General features: G+C 36.2%; 2 protein-coding genes across 2 annotated transcripts in view; both read left to right on the top strand.

Moving 5' to 3' along the window:
• Positions 1-15730, top strand: part of tlcd3bb (TLC domain containing 3Bb) — a 21255-nt gene extending 5525 nt beyond the window's left edge. Inside the window, exons 2-7 of the mRNA XM_056469105.1 lie at positions 778-980; positions 4785-4868; positions 5417-5639; positions 8508-8603; positions 12294-12403; positions 14185-15730. Of these exons, the coding sequence (XP_056325080.1) occupies positions 856-980; positions 4785-4868; positions 5417-5639; positions 8508-8603; positions 12294-12403; positions 14185-14434 (888 nt within the window). The 5' untranslated portion in view covers positions 778-855 and the 3' untranslated portion in view covers positions 14435-15730. The remainder of the gene's footprint in view (positions 1-777; positions 981-4784; positions 4869-5416; positions 5640-8507; positions 8604-12293; positions 12404-14184) is intronic.
• Positions 1-17567, top strand: part of taok2b (TAO kinase 2b) — a 363536-nt gene that overhangs the window by 83470 nt on the left and 262499 nt on the right. The window lies entirely within an intron of this gene.

The following is a 17567-nucleotide window of genomic DNA, read 5'->3' as shown; positions in this document are numbered from 1 at the left end:
TGTATGAACGCTGATTCAATATATTAATGCATAATTCATATTAATATTACAACTTTTTTTGTACGAAAAACACTGTAAAACATTATACAATCAATTAATCCTGTTTTTAGGTCATTGTAACTTAAGATAAGTTAATCATGTACTAACTTAATTTTATAAGTTATGCAGGCTGTTGACATAATATAAGTTCAATGGACTCATAAGGTTAATTTGATTCAGCTTAAATATTTAAGGCAACCAGGATTTTTTACAGTGCAGTATACATTTCCTAATACTTATCTTTGTTTTAATTACATTTTACATGCAACACATTTTTCCTACCATGCCTCAGATTCATAAATTAGTTAATACAGTAGCAGTCTGGAATCTCCCGTCATGCGTTTGTACATGCATGTTTTAATTTAGTCTATTGATATGAACTCTCTGTTGGAAATATATTTATTAAATGTGTATTTGAGCTCTTCATCGACAGTCTTCATAAAACATCCCAGCAGGCTGCATTGGACTAATATAGGCTCAGTGTGATTCAATGCTAAAATGCAGGATGTTATTGACTCTGGCCATTAGTTGTGTCTTTGCCATGTGACCGCGTTTGCATGTGTTACTCTTATGTTGCTTGTGACTGGCCACATGTGCTACCATATGGGGCGGACATAATAGCAGCGTTTACGCAACACAATTCAGGCTCAAGAGAATCATTTCCCCCTGTTGTTGAAGATAAGAGCGCTTTAGATTTTTTACATTGATGATTGAGTTGCGGTTTGTGTTTTGTTGCAGAATCGGGATCCGGGCTGAAGAGCTGCGCAGGGATTTTGTGAACACAGTTTTGCCAGAGCTCATCTTCGAGGGACCATCATGTTGTCCATCATAGCTGCAGGGTCTGTGTTTTTCCCAGGTCTTTTCCTTTTGTCCAAACAGATGCTCAGATGCATCCCTGGACTGCAGTGGAATGAGGGAGATGCCACCATCGTTTCGGCCAGGTAGACTCAATTATACACTGCAAACAAAAATGCTTTTCTTACCTGGATTTTTTGCCTTGTTTTTAGTTTAGATGTCTAAAAATTCTTAAATCAAAAAGGATTCTCTAGACAAGCATAAAATATTTCTTTGTTTTAAAAAATAATTAAGTGATTCCCCCCCCCCCCCCCCCCCCCTTAAAACAAGCAAGAAAATCTACAAATGATGTAAGCAAAATGTGTCAAAAAATGCTAGCAACATAAAACATTTAACCCACTTTTTATAACATACTCTATGTCTTAAATCATGTAAAAACATGTTACAAACATGTTAGCAGAAACTTAAACCATGACAGAAACATGTTAGTTAATGCTAGCAATGTGTTTAATAATGTCAACAGCTTCTTAACATAATACAGCCATTTCAGAAAACCTTAGCAATTTGCTAAAACATGCTAACAGCAATAAGTAATTGTTAAAAAAGTTTCTTGAATGAATGTTTTAGTTAGTCAGTTTGCTAATATGATAGAATCATCGTCAACATGCTAGCAACATAAGACATTTAACCCACTTGTTATAACATACTCTAAATGTCTTAAATCATATAAAAACATGTTACAAACATGTTAGCAGAAACTTAAACCGTGACAGAAACATGTTAATTCATGCTAGCAATGTGTTTAATAATGTCAACAGCTTGTTAACATAATACAGCCATTTCAGAAAACCTTAGCAATTTGCTAAAACATGCTAACAGCAATAAGTAAAAGCATTTAAAATTTTCTTGAATTAATGTTTTAGTAAGTCAGTTTGCTGAAACTGAGCTAATATGTTAGAATCATAGGTTAGAATGTGTCAAAATGCTAGCAACATAAAACATTTAACCCACTTATTATGACATACTCTAAATGTCTTAAATCATATAAAACATGTTACAAACATGTCAGCAGCAATATAAACTATGATAGAAACATGTTAATTCATGCAATGTACTAAATATTGCCAACAGCTTGTTAAAACATGATACAGCCACGTCAAAAAAGTTAGCAATGTGCTAAAACATGCTAACAACAAACTGGCAATTTGTCAATAAGAAAGTAATAGCATTTAATACATTTCTTGAATGAATGTTTTAGTTAGTCAGTTTGCTGAAACTGAGCTAATATGTTAGAATCATAGGTTAGAATGTGTCAACATGCTAGCAACATAAAACATTTAACCCACTTGTTATAACATACTCAAAATGTCTTAAATCATATAAAAACATGTTACAGACATGTTAGCAGAAACTTAAACTGTGAAAGAAACATGTTAATTCATGCTAGCAATGTGTTTAATAATGTCAACAGCTTGTTAACATAATACAGCCATTTCAGAAAACCTTAGCAATTTGCTAAAACATGCTAACAGCAATAAGTAATTGCTAAAAAAATTTCTTTAATGAATGTTTTAGTTAGTCAGTTTGCTGAAACTGAGCTAATATGTTAGAATCATAGGTTAGAATGTCAACATGCTAGCAACATAAAACATTTAACCCACTTGTTATAACATACTCTAAATGTCTTAAATCATATAAAACATGTTACAAACATGTTAGCAGCAATAGAAACCATGATAGAAACATGTTAATTCATGCAATGTACTAAATATTGCCAACAGCTTGTTAAAACATGATACAGCCATGTCAAAAAAGTTAGCAATGTGCTAAAACATGCTAACAACAAACTAGCAATTTGTCAATAAGAAAGTAATAGCATTTTACATTTTTCTTGAATGAATGTTTTAGTTAGTCAGTTTGCTGAAACTGAGCTAATATGTATGAATGTCAAAACATGCTAGCAACATAAAACATTTAGCCTTTTTGTTATTACATCAAAATGTCTTAAATCATACAAAAGCAAGTTACAAACATGTTAGCAGCAACTTAACCGTGACAGCAACATGATAATTCATGCTAGCGATGTGATAAATGTGCCAGCAGCTTGTTAAAACATGATACAGACATGTCAAAATAGTTAGCAATGTGCTAAAACATGCTAACAACAAACTAGCAATTTGGCAATAAGTAATAGCATTTAAAAATTTCTTGAATAAATGTTTTATTTAGTCAGTTTGCTGAAACTGAGCTAATATGTATTATTGTCAAAACATGCTAGCAACCTAAAACATTTAACCAACTTGTTATAACATACTCTAAATGTCTTAAATCTAATAAAAACATGTTACAAACATGTTAGCAGAAACTTAAACCATCACAGCAACATAATTTATGCTAGCGATGTGATAAATGTGCCAATAGCTTGTAAACATATGATACAGACTTGTCAGAAATTTTAGCAATGTGTTTAGCTAACATGCTTTACATGCTAACAACAAATTAGCAATTTGACAATAAGTAATTAATAACATTAAATTTTTTTCTGAAATGAATGTTCTAGTCAGTTTGCTCAAACTGAGCTAATATGTCAGAATGTGCCAAAACATGCTAGCAACATAAAACATTGAATCTACTTATTACAACATGCTTTTTGTTATAACTGTCAGCCTGATGTATTGTTATAATCATACAAAAGCAAGTTACAAACATGTTAGCAGCAACTTAAACCATGACAGAAACATGTTAGTTCATGATAGCAATGTGCTAAATAATGCCAACAGCTTATTAAAACATGATACAGGCGTGTTCAAACCTTCTTGCAATGTGTTAAAACATGCTAACAACAAACTAGCAATTTGACCATTAGTAATTAGTAACAATTTTCAGTTTATTCATTAATTATTTATTAGTTAGTCTGCTGACAATGCATTTAAGAACGTGCCAAAACATGTTAGCAACATGAAACATTTAACCGGCTAGTTATAACATGTTGGTTAAATACAAAATCATATGACAAACATGTTAGCAGCAACTTAAACCTTGACAGAAACATATTCAAGAGTTCACACTTAGCTCACGATTTATACATAGCTTGTTCGGCGTGCTGTCCCAGGAGAGAGCCCTGAGCTGAAGGGATCCTCGAGCCCAGGGCTCCCTCCTTTCCCAGGGCGAGGGGAGATTGAGCTCAGGTCGATCTGAAACTCCCCCGCTGCTAAGGCCAAGGTGAACTTCCTGAGAGTAAGACATTAGAAAAAAGATTTAGGCTTATTTTATCTGTAATATAGAGCACATTTGGATGGTGGGAGGCAACCGGGGAACCCGGGGGAAACCCACACGGACACGGGGAGAACATGCAAACTCCAGATAAAGGGGGAGGAGGGGGGTTTCTTCCAGACGAAGATAGCTGTAGAGAGGAAATGAGGATATATATAGTGACTTGGGATCCTTTGATTGGAGGATCATGATTAGCTAATGTGGACCAGCTGGGTCAATCATGAGCACATGCTCCTCTCGAAATTAGTTTAAAATTAAACTTTACTTAATTCATGCTAGCAGTGTGCTAAATTATGCCAAAAGCTTGTTAAAACATATACAGCCTTGTCAAAACAAGTTAGCAATGTGCTAAAACATGCTAAAAACAAACTAGCAATTTGGCCTTAAGTAATTAGTAACAATTTACGTTTTTTTAATGAATGAACTGAATTTTTTAGTTAGTCAGTTTGCTGACAGTATGCTAAAATATTTAAGAATGTATAAAAACATGCTAGCAACTAGCAATTTGTCCATAACTAGCCTAGTTAATAACATTTATAAACTAAAATGTTAATAATGTTTTTATTTTTGAGAGATGAACCGATTGTCAACATGTTCATACTTTTGGGCCTTCTTATTTTTACCTTTTTTATCTAAATAACTGTAAACAAATGTGAGAAATGTGCTATATTTTGTAGGTTGGTATCATCCATTCAGGCGATCATGGCGTCTACGGCCGGATACATCATCTCCTCTTCCTGCCAGGACATCATCGAGGACCAGTAGGTGTAACCGTCATCACTTTAAATCAGTTTAATCAGTCTTGGTACTCTTTGTTCCTGACTCCAAGATCATAATATGATCATATTGATGTGTTAATGTCTCCCTTGTGTCATCAGAGGGGGAAAGCCCCGCCCACTAGTGACCATCTCTCCCTCATTTGCATAGGACATTAGTCTTGCTTTTGAATCTGCCACTATGCTGACATTTGTAGCTCCGCCCTTTTACTAAAAGAGAACTATCTCATTTAAATTTAAAGCGACAGTCACCAAAATGACACAATTAGGATCAAAGCCTGTAAAATGGGCAGTTCAAAGAGTTATAAAACATTATTTGTGCGGTGTTTTGAGCTGAAACCACACACACACACACACACTCTAGAGACATCAGAGACTTATTTTACATCTTGTAAAAAAAAGGGAGATAATAGGTCCCATTTATTGCCTGGTATGCTGTATATCTCCATTTACCATTACATATTATTTTCAGACTAGCTTTGATTCCCTCAGCTGTTTTCTGCAATCTGTTTTTGTGTGGTCTCCTCCGCCAGGCATTGGCTGACCAGCTCCTACATCCTGTTCGCTGTGCCGTATTTCGTGTATGACATCTACGCCATGTTCCTGTGTTACTGGCACAAGGTCCAGGTCAAAGGGCACGAGGTGGACAACGGCTCCAGATCCAAGGCTACGGCCGTCGCTGGATACCTGCGCAGAGAGTTCCTCATGGTCCTCCATCATGTGGTTATGGTCACCGTCTGCTTCCCCGTCTCTGTGGTAAATATAGCTGACTTAAATGGATAGTTCCCACCAAAAATGAAAATGTACTCACTTTATTCTCTTATCAAGTGGTTCAAAATCCTTTGTGAGTTGTTTTCTTTTGTTAAACACACACAAAAAGACATTCTGATGAATGCTGAAAATCGGTAACCATTGACTTCTATAGTATAAAAAAACAAACACTATTGTCAGTGGTTACAGGTTACATTCTTCAGAATATCTTATTCTGTGAAACAAGTGAAGGGAAAGTAAACGATGACTTTAAAGGGATAGTTCACACAAAAACTAAAATTTTCAATTAATTTATTAACAGAATACGAAGGTAACTTTGTTTAGTAGAACATAAAAGATGATTTTGACTTGGCAGATTTGTTTAATGGTGACCCGTTTTTGAGATTAAAAATAAACAAATGAACACACTGTACATCATCAAGCAAGCAGAAGAAGAACAGCGGAGAACTGTTTGCCCAGGCTGTGGATTAAAGCTAATAATATTGTAAATAATGTTCAGTTTCTTGCACAGAGTGATCGTTTCACTTCATAGGATCATAATCAGGAGCAACCGGGACGGATGTGGACTTGTTTGTGTGTTTGTTTTTAATCTTGAAAATGGGTAACCATTGACTTGCATTAAATGAATCAACAAGAACCTAAGATTCTGCTAAAATCTTCTATGATGTTACTGAAGAAAATAGAAAATGAGAAGTCACCTAAATGTTGGATTGACTGATGGTAAGTAAATTAACTGCAATTATTTTTTACTTGAAGGCGAACTGTTTCTTTAAAGTCACCTTGAAATGTATAATTATTTAGTTTACTACTAATATTTAGTCTACGTCTAATAGTTAACAGCAGAAAAGTTTCTTGATTATTACGCCAGAATGAAAGTATAGCTCCTAGCCATATTGGCCTTGAAAATAGCAACATTTCTTTTCCTGTCTGTCATAGTACATGATGCAACTACAGATGGAAAATTATCGAAACTCTTTGGCCTTTTTTTGAGCGAGATGCTAATGGTCTAATCTGATTCAATGATCTATGCTAAGCTAAAAATGCTCCCGCCAAACCCAAAGATTGGCTGAATGGATGTGTAAATAGTAAAACTCAACTGTTTACCTCTAGGTGTGTTGTAAAATGAGCCGATTTTCTTTTAAGTCATGTTAGCAGTGTGCTAAAACATTATTTTCATAATCATGTTAGCATGTTGTTAAAAACTGTAAACATAATTTATCTGACATTTCTTTATAACTTATTTCCCTTATTTTCACGAAACTCTTTGGTCATTTTTGAGAGAGATGCTAATGGTTTAAACCAATTCAATGACCTATGCTAAGCTAAGCTAAAAGTGCTTTCGCCAGATCATGAGATCACCTGAATGGATTAAAAAAAAAACTTTTTACAATGTCATTTTAATTTGTTACCTTTATTTTCATTTTCCGGCAAGGGTTTGTCAATCCGTCATCAAAGTTTGTCCTGAAACTGCCATTTTTGAGCAAGATGCTAATGGTCTAATCTGATTTATTGATCTATGCTAAGCTAAGCTAAAAGATTCTGAGATTTTGAACATATTTACTTTCCCTTCTAACTTTCCTTATTTTCACTTTTGGGCAAGGCTTTGTCAATACATCATCAAAGCTTTTCCTGAAACTGTCATTTTTTTTAAGCAAGATGCTAATGGTCTAATCCGATTCAATGAACTATGCTAAGCTAAGCTAAAAGATTCTGAGATTTTGAACATTTTTACTTCTAATTTTCCTTATTTTCTCTTTTGGGCAAGGCTTTGTCAATACATCATCAAAACTGTCATTTTTGAGCAAGATGCTAATGGTCTAATCTAATTCAATGATAGATGCTAAGCTAAGCTAAAAGTGCTCCCACCAGACCCGTAGATTCTGAACATTTTTACTTTCCCTTCTAACTTATTTTCCTTTTTTTTTCACTTTCCAGCAAGGGTTTGTCAATCCATCATCAAAGTTTGTCATAAAACGATCATTTTTGAGCGAGAGGCTAATAGTCTAAAATGATTCAATGATCTATGCTAAGCTAAGCTAAAAGATTCTGAGATTTTGAACATTTTTACTTTCCCTTCTAACTTTCCTTATTTTCACTTTTGGGCAAGGCTTTGTCAATACATCATCAAAGCTTTTCCTGAAACTCATTTTTTTAAGCAAGATGCTAATGGTCTAATCCGATTCAATGATCTATGCTAAGCTAAGCTAAAAGATTCTGAGATTTTGATCATTTTTACTTCTAACTTTCCTTATTTTCTCTTTTGGGCAAGGCTTTGTTAATACATCATCAAAACTGTAATTTTTGAGCAAGATGCTAGTGGTCTAATCTAATTCAATGATAGATGCTAAGCTAAGCTAAAAGTGCTCCCGCCAGACCCGTAGATTCTGAACATTTTTACTTTCCCTTCTAACTTTATTATCCTTTTTTTCACTTTCCAGCAAGGGTTTGTCAATCCATCATCAAAGAATGTCATAAAACGATAATTTTTGAGCGAGAGGCTAATGGTCTAATCTGATTCAATGATCTATGCTAAGCTAAGCTAAAAGATTCTGAGATTTCGAACATTTTTACTTCTAACTTTCCTTATTTTCACTTTTGGGCAAGGCTTTGTCAATACATCATCAAAGCTTTTCCTGAAACTGTCATTTTTTTAAGCAAGATGCTAATGGTCTAATCTGATTCAATGATCTATGCTAAGCTAAGCTAAAGTGCTCCCACCAGACCCGGAGATTTTTTGACATTTTTACATTCCCTTCTACTTATTTTCACTAACAAGCAAGGCTTTGTCAATCCATCATCAAAGTGTGTCCTGAAATGGTATCAGACTGATCAGATTTGCTTATTATCTTGCAGTTCTGGAGGCAGGGGAAGGGCGATTATATCCAGGGTGTCATGTTCCTGGCTGAACTCAGCACACCGTCCGTCTGTCTGGGCAAGATCCTCATCCAGGTATATTCATTATTGATCAGATGAGTGCCTCATTGTCCACACTCCCGTATTTTACCCTGATTCATCATTCTGCTTTCTACTTAACAATGTGTGCAGAACGTTAAGCACAACTGCAGTAATGTTGCGCTTTAATACATTATTCATGGTGAAATGTATTTACAGAAGCGCTGACTTCACATTTGCAGGTCTGGCCTGTTTCACAAAGACAACTGAACCGGATAGAGTACAAATAAATGCAGATTACTGGAATGGAAACGTACATTTAAAGTGATAGTGCACTCAAAAAATGCGAATTATGATCATTTACTCAAGTAAATGTTGTTAATAAATAGGTATACACTTGTGTAAGAGAAGTGCACTCAATTGTACTGTACTGCAAATCTTAAAATTGTATTTTAAAATGCAGACAATATGATTAAAATAGTCATTTTGATTACCGTTTTTTTAAAAATAATAATTTTAAAGCTCTTTGCATTAATCTAAAATTAAATGTTTTACTTACGAAGTACATTTTAAATGATCATTTTCATCCTTTGTGTGCTTTAAAGAAGAATTAGATTGTAATTTTAACTGTAGCTTTCTCAATATTGCAAGTGTATATTATTATGCTGTATTAAGTTAAATGTACTAAACTCAAGCTGTAATATCACAGCTGTGTATGTTTAATAATGTGACACACAAGCAACGACAACAGCAGCGATGTTCAAGCATGTTTTAGTTTACTGTACTTATATTTGTCAGTATGTGTGTAAATAAACTACAACCATATTTCAAAGATGTTAGAATTAATGTAGAAATAATTACATATAAAGTTGACTATTTAAACACTATTTAAATGTACTATTTTAATTAAAAACACTCTTTATATTTAATAGAAATTAAATAAAATGTTTTTTTAACCTTAAAAATTGTTATTATCCATAATTCAATTGTAAATATTATGATATTTTTACCTTAGATTATGATTTAAGTACACTACCTGACAAAAGTCTTGTGGTCGATCTCAGTTGTAAGAGCAACAAACAATAACTTGACTTCTAGTTGATCATTTGGAAAAGTGGCAGAAGGTAAATTTTCCTGATGAATCATCTGTTGAGCTGCATCCCAATCATCACAAATACTGCAGAAGACCTACTGGAACTCTCATGGACCCTAGATTCTCATAGAAATCAGTCAAGTTTGGTGAAGGAAAAATCATGGTTTGGGGTTACATTCAGTATGGGGGTGTGCGAGAGATCTGCAGATGGATGGCAACATCAACAGACTCTTCAGCAGGATAGCGCTTCTTCTCATACTTCAGCCTCCACATCAAAGTTCCTGAAAGCAAAGAAGGTCAAGGTGCTCCAGGATTGGCCAGCCCAGTCACCAGACATGAACATTATTGAGCATGTCTGGGGTAAGATGATAAGGGCGGCATTGAAGATGAATCCAAAGGATCTTGATGAACTCTAGGAGTCCTGCAAGAACGCTTTCTTTGCCATTCCAGATGACTTTATTAATAAGTGATTTGAGTCATTGCAGAGATGTATGGATGCAGTCCTCCAAGCTCATGATGGAGTCAGACACAATATTCATTCTGTTTCCACTGCAGCATGACTTTATATTCTATACTATACTGTACAAGACTTTTGTCTCAGCAAAGTCAAACCTTACTGTCCTAAAGAAATAATTCAAAATCAAAGCATGATCATATTTAATTTTGGTAAAATAAGCGTAATCTAAAGACCTTTGCCTTTCATATAAGCTGATTCTGATACCAAATGATCAACTAGAAGTCAAGTTATTATTTGTTTTTCCTAAAACTTGGATAGGCGACAAGACTTTTGTCAGGAAGTATACTGCATATGAATTTCTGTAATAAATACTCTTTATTTTATGACTGCGATTGTATTTCGTGCTCAAAATAAGATGTTCTGAAGAATTTTGTAAGTTTTTTTTTTAGCAGTGCAACTCATGATCTGTTCCCCAAAATTGGATTCAGAGATACTATTTCTTTAAAGGATTTCATTTAAATGTTCATTTTCAGTAACTGTCAGGAAGGAGTGTGTGTGTGTGGTTTGCTAGAATAAGTTGTGCTTCCCTTATCGCAGTTGTCTAGTCACCCTCACAGAGCCTCATCTGTAGTCATTCACAGCTGCCTCTGAATATAGCAGCCTGAATTTAGACCAGATTTAACACTTGATATAATACCCTGCTCTCCGCTTCACCCAGCACTCCTTCAGTGTATGGAAGAGCAGAGTTTAGTTTGGTAGTGGGCCAGTGAGAGAGCTGTGTTTACTGCTGCTGACCGAACAGCAGAGCAGTGTATCAGTTACATGCTGTAAATCTGACGTTACATTTCCTTAAAGGTGAAGTCTATCTATCTATCTATCTATCTATCTATCTATCTATCTATCTATCTATCTATCTATCTATCTATCTATCTATCTATCTATCTATCTATCTATCTATCTATCTATCTATCTATCTATCTATCTATCTAGCTAGCTATCTGTATATCTGTCTATCTATCTATCTATCTATCTATCTATCTATCTATCTATCTATCTATCTATCTATCTATCTATCGTTCTATCTATCGTTCTATCTATCGTTCTATCTATCTATCTATCTATCGTTCTATCTAACGTTCTATCTAACGTTCTATCAATCAATCAATCATTCAGTCAATCAATCGTTCTATCTATCTATCTATCTATCTGTCTGTCTGTCTGTCTGTCTGTCTGTCTGTCTGTCTGTCTGTCTGTCTATCTATCTGTCTATCGTTCTATCTATCGTTCTATCTATCGTTCTATCTATCAATCAGTCAGTCAGTCAGTCTGTCAGTCAGTCAATCAATCGTTCTGTCTGTCTGTCTGTCTGTCTGTCGTTCTATCTATCTATCTATCTATCTATCTATCTATCTATCTATCTATCTATCTATCTATCTGTCTGTCTGTCTGTCTGTCTGTCTGTCTGTCTGTCGTTCTATCTATCTATCTATCTATCTATCTATCTATCTATCTATCTATCTATCTATCTATCTATCTATCTATCTATCTATCTATCTATCTATCGTTCTGTCTGTCTGTCTGTCTGTCTGTCTGTCTGTCTGTCTGTCTGTCAGTCAGTCAGTCAATCGTTCTATCTATCTATCTGTCTATTTGTCTATCTATCTATCGTTCTATCGTTCTATCGTTCTATCTATCGTTCTATCTATCTATCGTTCAATCAATCAATCAATCAGTCTGTCTGTCTGTCTGTCTGTCTGTCTGTCTGTCTGTCTGTCTGTCTGTCTGTCTGTCTGTCTGTCTATCTATCTATCTATCTATCTATCTATCTATCTATCTATCTATCGTTCTATCGTTCTATCGTTCTGTCTGTCTGTCTGTCTGTCTGTCTATCTATCTATCTATCTATCTATCTATCTATCTATCTATCTATCTATCTATCTATCTATCTATCTATCTATCTATCTATCTATCTATCTATCTTTCCATCCATTGTTCCATCCATCCCCTTGAGGAAAGAAATAATTCATAAAAATGCAGAATATGCTCCTTTTAATTCTCAACAGTTTGAAGCAGTGCATTACATAATTTAAAACACTCGTTGTTCTTCTCACTAAATTCTCTTCTCTCATCAAGCTGAATGACTTATTCTCTCTCTCTCTCTCTCTCTCTCTCTGTCTTTTCCTTTCTTACTCTAAAGTACAAGCAACAGCACACACTTCTTCACAAAGTGAATGGAGCTGTAATGCTGATCACTTTCTTCCTCTGTCGAGTCCTTCTCTTCCCCTATCTCTACTACGTTTATGGAAGGTATGTCTCTTTTAAAGCTAGTTTGCACAAAAATGAAAATTCTGTCAATAACCCTTTCCAAACCTGTTGTTAGTTTGTTCAGTGCAACACAAAAATAGAATCATTGAACGTTTACACTGAAATTTAACAGCTTAAAGTCTTTATTTATTTATAATTGATTACAGAATTCTGTTTTTACGATCGCTATGAGTATTTAAAACATTCACTCACTGGCCACTTTATTAGGTACACCTGTCCAACTGCTTGTTAGCACAAATTTCTGATCAGCCAATCACGTGGCAGCAACTCAATGCATTTAGGTGTGTAGACATGGTCAAGAGGATCTGCTGCAGTTCAAACAGCGCATCAGAATGGGGAAGAAAGGGGATTTAAGTGACTTTGAATGTGGCATGGTTGTTGGTGCCAGACGGGCTGGTCTGAGTATTTCAGAAACTGCTGATGTACTGGGATTTTCACGCACAACCATCTCTAGGGTTTACAGAGAATGGTCTGAAAAAGAGAAAATATCCAGTGAGCGGCAGTTCTGTGGGCACAAATGCCTTGTTGATGCCAGAGGTCAGAGGAGAATGGCCAGACTGGTTCCAGCTGATAGAAAGGCAACAGTAACTCAAATAACCACTCGTTACAACCGAGGTCTGCAGAAGAGCATCTCTGAACGCACAACACGTCCAACCTTGAGGCGGATGGGCTACAGCAGCAGAAGACCACACCGGGTGCCACTCCTGTCAGCTAATAACAGTTAACTGAGGCTACAGTTCACACAGGCTCACCAAAACTGGACAATAGAAGATTGGAGAAACGTTGCCTGGTCTGATGAGTCTCAATTTCTGCTGCCACATTCAGATGTTCGGGTCAGAAATTGGCATCAACAACATGAAAGCATGGATCCATCCTGCCTTGTATCAACGGTTCAGGCTGGTGGTGGTGGTGTAATAGTGTGGGGGATATTTCCTTGCCACACTTTGCGCCCATTAATATCTCAAGTAAGATCTCAATCCAGCACATTTGGGATGTGGTGGAACATGAGATTCGCATCATGGATGTGACAAATCAGCAGCAACTGCGTGATACTATCCAGTCAATATGAACCAAAATATTCTCTGAGGAATTTTCCAGTACCTAACTGAATCTATGCCACGAAGGATTAAGGCAGTGCTGAAGGCAAAAGAGGGTCCATCCTGATACTAGTAAAGTGTACCTAATAAAGTGGCCAGTGAATGTATATTCAGCGCCTACAGTATGAAATGAAATTTTTTTTCCTCAAACACAAACAATCAAGCATGTACCTACAGAATAAATTGCACATTTATATAATCTTTTCAAAATGGTTGAAACTTCATCTCTAAATATCATAACTAAAAAATCCGCAATAGAGTGGTGCAGCAATTATTTCAGGGTTTCAGCATCCCAAAAGTTAGTTAATGGAAAACATGTATTTTATAAACTAGTCCTAACTGCTTGAAATTTGAACTAATTTGTGTCTAATTTCTGTGGAAGAGCAAAATGTTAAAGTATCATTAAGTTAAGAGTTGCACTATATTTATTTACAGTACATGTATTTACCATAGGAAATTAGTGCCTTATGTAAGATGCATTGCTTAAGGTTAGGTTCAGGGGTAGGTTTAGTAATAGTGCCTAGTCAATACCAAATAGTTTCCTTTTACTTTCTTCCTTTTCCTCACTTCAGCCTTAAAGTGCCCAAAACTCGCCTTCAGTATATCAATACTCCTTTAGCTCTTTGCATAATTGTAACTTTCTCTCCACGTTCCTGCATTTTCCAGATATGCCTCCATTCCCTTTTACCGGGTTCCTTTCTCGGTGCCGTGGCAGTGTAACCTCGGCGCATCTCTCCTCATGGCCCCGCAGCTCTACTGGTTCTCTCTGATCTGCAGAGGAGCTCTGCGCCTGTTCACCGGCAGCTCCTCGCACTCCCGCAAACCTCCGGTTAAGCCTGACTGTGAAGGACACGAGACAGCCAATGGATACAGCACACGGATGGTGGGTCGGGACACGCCCACAATGTCACACTGAAGGGGGAGGGCTTATGCAAATGAGACTAAGCAAAGAAGAAAGACAATTGGATGAGTGATTAACTGAAATAGACTAGACGCCCTGTAACCAATCACAGCACAGCATTACGTTTAGTTACAGGGCTCATGTACTGTATATAAGACGTAGAAAAGGCGGAGAATTCGCTGGAAGTGTCTGCACGATGGACCGTCACATCGCAATTGAGGCAATAAGTGCGAATTTTACGTTTCCGAACCAAGAGAAGCACTATTTGTTGGCACTTTGAAGGGTGTGGAGGAATGTCAAACTGAGGTTTTCGTGCCTGAAGTCTGTTCTTTGCATATATTACTGTAGTGTCACAGATGCATCGTTCATAGAGGAGTCCTTGATTATTATATTTAGCAATGGTCTACAATGAGCAACCCAAGGTTACAGGCATTACCCGGCTTCAGATGGTCGGTTTAAAGGGGCAGTTCATCCAAAAAATACATTTCAGCTTATTTGTGAAATGCAAATTGGAGATGCTTGGTGAAATGAGCTGCTGTTTTTCATATGACTATTTTATTTTGCGCCCAAAAAATATCCATAAACGCTTTAGTATTTTAGAATAATAGAGTAGAGTTTACATTATACAAGTAACATTTATATTTCCATAACACTTTACAATAAGGTTGTATTAGTTAATATTAGTAAATGTATAACATGAACAAACAATGTGCACATTTAATACTGTATTTAGGGGTGGGCGGTACACCGGTGTCATAGTCATCACCGTTGTGACATTGCGCCACGACATGGATTTTCTAATACCGTCAATACCGTAATAAATCAATTATGCGCCTTGAACAGCTGCATTTACATCAATAATAGCTAATTCTAAATAATAAGGCATTCAATTTTCTTCAAACGTTCAGTTGTGGTCTGAATACATGTCCTTATACTACAGGGCTCGAAATTGCAACCATTTTGGTCGCATGAGCGCCCGAAATCTAATCTATGCGCCCTCATAATATATTTGGGAGCATTTGTGTGTCTGAATATAATGGTTGTAGTGCAATCTGATTAGATTTTCTCTAAAAACTTGCTGAATCGCTCTACGCTGCTGCTGTATTGGTTCATATTAGCTGTCAGTCACTCAACGCTTCCCGCTGTCAGATAACAGGGAGCTTTTGTTACTGCAGGAAATGCAAACGGCTGAAGAGTGAAAAGTGCACAGGTTTGCAAACCTCACCTAAAGTTATAATAATAATAATAATAATAATAATAATAATAATAATAATAATGGCGCAGATGGCAGCGATCATAACATGAGGTAAATGTTGATCCGCCAGCTGAGATCAATCGAGTGTTTTCGGAGAAGAAGCCCGAATCTCGATGCGTTGCATTCACCGCGTGTTCAGCGCAAATGTCCGCTAAATATAAAATCTAACACTGTACACATCATCGCCAAAGAAACTCACCTTTACTAAGTTTACACTGAAACTACAGCTCATAACAAAGAGCGGACCTGCGCTGGTGGTCATCATGAGAATCCTGCTCTGTCTGCTTATAAATTGGTGCGGCTGACTCGCCTGCTTTATTCCACCAACACAGAGAAATGAAGATCAGCTCATAACGAGACTGAGCATTTACAATGACCCAAACCGAAACTTTTAAAGAGTGATAGAAGTGAGACTTTCTTTTGTCCGTTCTTCCTTGAGATGTATATTATTTTGCTATTTAAAGTAATACCATGATAATATACCGTCACCGTTCAAAAGATGAAAAATACTGTGATATTAATTTTAGGTCATATCGCCCACCCCTAACTGTATTTATTCATCTTTTTTAAATTGATGAATGCAGTTGTTAATTGTTAGTTAATATTAACTCACAGTGAATTAACCAATGTTAACAGATGAATTAGCATTTTAATAATGCATGAGTTAATGTTGAATATAACTATTGAACTTATTCGACTTAGTCCCTTAATTCATCAGGGGTCGCCACAGCGGAATGAACCGCCAACTTATCCAGCATATGTTTTTACGCAGAGGATGCCCTTTCAGCTCTCTCTCACACACACTATGGCCAATTTAGTTTATTCAATTCACCTATAGCGCATGTGTTTGGACTGTGGGGGAGACCGGAGCACCCGGAGGAAACCCACACCAACACGGGGAGAACATGCAAACTCCACACAAAAACGCCTGCTGGCCTAGCCAGGACTCGTACTAGTGACCTTCTTGCTGTGAGGTGACAGAGCTAACAATTCAGCCACCATGCCGCCTAATGTTAAACTATACTAAGAATTAGTTGTTGTTAGTAAATACATTAACTAATATTAACTAACTAAACCTTATTGTAAAGTCTGAGCAAGATTTCTAGTTCAAATGTACGCCATACTCATCATTATACATTTTGGAAAAAGCTAATGTTGTACAATATTATTAATACTAAATGGTTCTTTAGCAGCAAATCGTTTTAGAAACTGATTAATGATGCTGAAAGTTATGCTTTGAATGAATAAATTCAAATGTTAAATTTATCCCAATGGAAAAACAAATATTATAAAGGCTGATTATACTTCTGCGTCGAGTGATAAGCGTGACCCACGGCGTCTGCCTCGCGCGTAGTTGTGCATTTATACTTCTGCGTGCTGTTTGTGTTGCTCTGCAATAACACTTCTGAAACGCTAGCTGTCAGTAGGTTTTTTCTGAAGCCTATATTAATGTACAAGTCGCTAAAACTCGCTCATTTAGCGGCGGGAACTGATGGACGTGCAACAACATTAATCATAATGTAAACACAAAACACAAGGTTATAATTGGAGCTCCTTCACAGGACTCGACACTTGTAAACACTCACTCCAACGGTTTGGCGTGGCTCTTGGCCCTGCCCACATTAGTCAGCGCTACCACGCCGACCAATCACAGAGCTTGTGAAATACGTCGTTGCGACGTTTTTTGTATTTGCAAAAAAACAATTAACATGTTTGTTTCAATATTTGTTTACAATACAGAATATAAATGACATTGTCAATGAAAAAATATACAAGACAGAAAAAGAGAAATAGTAACTAAATTAAAAACAGGAAAATATGGTTTGACATAAGTCAATTTGCGTTTGTGGATACGGAGTTTACAAGGAACATTAATTTATAACAAAACAAGCA

The sequence above is a fragment of the Danio aesculapii genome, chromosome 12, assembly GCF_903798145.1.
Source record: "Danio aesculapii chromosome 12, fDanAes4.1, whole genome shotgun sequence".
Taxonomy (NCBI): domain Eukaryota; kingdom Metazoa; phylum Chordata; class Actinopteri; order Cypriniformes; family Danionidae; genus Danio; species Danio aesculapii.
This window is presented reverse-complemented; position numbering and strand designations above follow the sequence as displayed.